General features: G+C 54.2%; 1 protein-coding gene across 5 annotated transcripts in view; it reads left to right on the top strand.

The window, feature by feature from the left end:
* The window catches only part of LOC139553957 (kinesin-like protein KIF21B), a 140,233-nt gene that overhangs the window by 111,592 nt on the left and 26,141 nt on the right, over positions 1 to 2,500 (top strand). For all 5 annotated transcript variants that reach the window (XM_071366804.1, XM_071366789.1, XM_071366782.1 and 2 more), the window contains one exon: positions 606 to 805. In XM_071366804.1, the coding sequence (XP_071222905.1) occupies positions 606 to 805 (200 nt within the window). The remainder of the gene's footprint in view (positions 1 to 605; positions 806 to 2,500) is intronic.

Here is a 2,500-nt window from a genome sequence, read left to right as displayed (position 1 = left end):
TTCCTAACAGATTATTGTAACGTCTGTGTGTTTCCCTTTTCCCGATAATAGTCCTGTGAATGGTCTGCATCGCAGTGCTTGAGGCGTCACTACAGAGCCGGGTTCGATCCCAGGCTTTGTCACAGTCGGCCGTGACCGTGAGGCGGCGCACAATTGGCCCAGTGTCTTCCGGGTTAGGGGAGGGTTTGGCCGACACAGATTTCCTTGTCCCATCATGCTCTAGCGACTCCTTGTGGCGGGCCGTGTGCCTGCAAGCTGGCTTCGGTCACCAGATGGACAGTGTTTCCTCCGACATATTGGTGCGGTGGGCTTCCGGGTTAACAGTACGGCTTGGAGGGTCGTGTTTCAGAGGACGCTCTTGACTTTCGCCTTTCCTGAGTCCGTAGGGGAGTTGCAGCGATGGGACAACACTGTAACTACCAATTGGATATCACGTAGGGGGAAAAAATCCACTGAATGAAAACTCTCTCTCCTGTCCTCCGCAAATCCCCAATGCTTGTGTGTGTCTATTTGTTTGCAAAACCTTTATAAATGGTGTTTTTCATCCTTTCCCCCAATACAAGTACACTAAACAGAAACTTCTCCTTCCTCTCTCGTGTCCTCAGCAAATCCCCAACGCCCATAAGGACTGGGTGTGTGCGCTGGCCTATGTTCCGGGTCGGCCCATGCTGCTGAGTGCATGTCGGGGGGGCATGCTGAAGGTGTGGAACGTTGACAACTTCACCCCCATAGGAGAGGTCAGGGGTCACGAGAGCCCTATCAACGCCATCTGCACCAACTCACGACACATCTTCACCGCTTCCAGGTAACCCATTAGTATTACAATAAACAGTCTGTTGTTGTTGATGTTGTTGTTGTTCGAACCAGACTTTCCCTGAGATTATTTCCCACTACATCCAGACATGACATTACTACATAGGATAGAATCATAGGATGGGAATTGTCTTGGATTGTACTTGGAATGTCTTGGATGCACAGTGCTCCTGTATAAAATCAAATCAAATACATTGGGAGGGTTAGGTTAAACAGCATATGTTGTCCTTGGTCTTTTCTGAAAAGATACTACGATGACTATCCAATGAGAAAATGCTCTTTGTTGTTGTAAAATGCAACACAGTGACTGGTGCATGATTTTTTTCCCATCTCAACTATAAATGTTTTTGGAATCACTCACCCCCAGACAGTTACTGACCAGGCTTCGTAGAACTTAGCTGATGCCTGCGGCCAGTCCTCTCATCAGCATGTTCAGTATGTTTGTCTGAGTGGCCTGTACTGTATGGAAGACTACTGAGAAGCTGAGATGGCAACATACTGCTGCTGTGTTTCAGTCAGAGGGTGTGCATGGGCCTGCTTCATACTGTACCTCCAACAGACTCTGTCCTCCCTGTACCCCCAACAGCCTCTGTCCTCCCTGTACCCCCAACAGCCTCTGTCCTCCCTGTACCCCCAACAGCCTCTGTCCTCCCTGTACCCCCAACAGCCTCTGTCCTCCCTGTACCCACAACAGCCTCTGTCCTCCCTGTACCCCCAACAGCCTCTGTCCTCCCTGTACCCCCAACAGCCTCTGTCCTCCCTGTACCTCCAACAGCCTCTGTCTTCCCTGTACCCCCAACAGCCTCTGTCCTCCCTGTACCCCAAACAGCCTCTGTCATCTCTGTACCCCCAACAGCCTCTGTCCTCCCTGTACCCCCAACAGCCTCTGTCCTCCCTGTACCCCCAACAGCCTCTGTCCTCCCTGTACCCCAACAGCCTCTGTCCTCCCTGTACCCCCAACAGCCTCTGTCCTCCCTGTACCCCAACAGCCTCTGTCCTCCCTGTACCCCCAACAGCCTCTGTCCTCCCTGTACGCATCAACAGCCTCTGTCCTCCCTGTACCTCCAACAGCCTCTGTCCTCCCTGTACCCCCAACAGCCTCTGTCCTCCCTGTACCCCCAACAGCCTCTGTCCTCCCTGTACCCCCAACAGCCTCTGTCCTCCCTGTACCCCCAACAGCCTCTGTCCTCCCTGTACCCCCAACAGCCTCTGTCCTCCCTGTACCCCCAACAGCCTCTGTCCTCCCTGTACCCCCAACAGCCTCTGTCCTCCCTGTACCTCCAACAGCCTCTGTCTTCCCTGTACCCCCAACAGCCTCTGTCCTCCCTGTACCCCAAACAGCCTCTGTCATCTCTGTACCCCCAACAGCCTCTGTCCTCCCTGTACCCCCAACAGCCTCTGTCCTCCCTGTACCCCCAACAGCCTCTGTCCTCCCTGTACCCCAACAGCCTCTGTCCTCCCTGTACCCCCAACAGCCTCTGTCCTCCCTGTACCCCAACAGCCTCTGTCCTCCCTGTACCCCCAACAGCCTCTGTCCTCCCTGTACGCATCAACAGCCTCTGTCCTCCCTGTACCCCCAACAGCCTCTGTCCTCCCTGTACCCCAACAGCCTCTGTCCTCCCTGTACCCCAACAGCCTCTGTCCTCCCTGTACCCCCAACAGCCTCTATCCTCCCTGTACCCCCAAC

Source organism: Salvelinus alpinus, chromosome 2 (assembly GCF_045679555.1).
Source record: "Salvelinus alpinus chromosome 2, SLU_Salpinus.1, whole genome shotgun sequence".
In the NCBI taxonomy this organism is placed as follows: Eukaryota; Metazoa; Chordata; class Actinopteri; order Salmoniformes; family Salmonidae; genus Salvelinus; species Salvelinus alpinus.
This window is presented reverse-complemented; position numbering and strand designations above follow the sequence as displayed.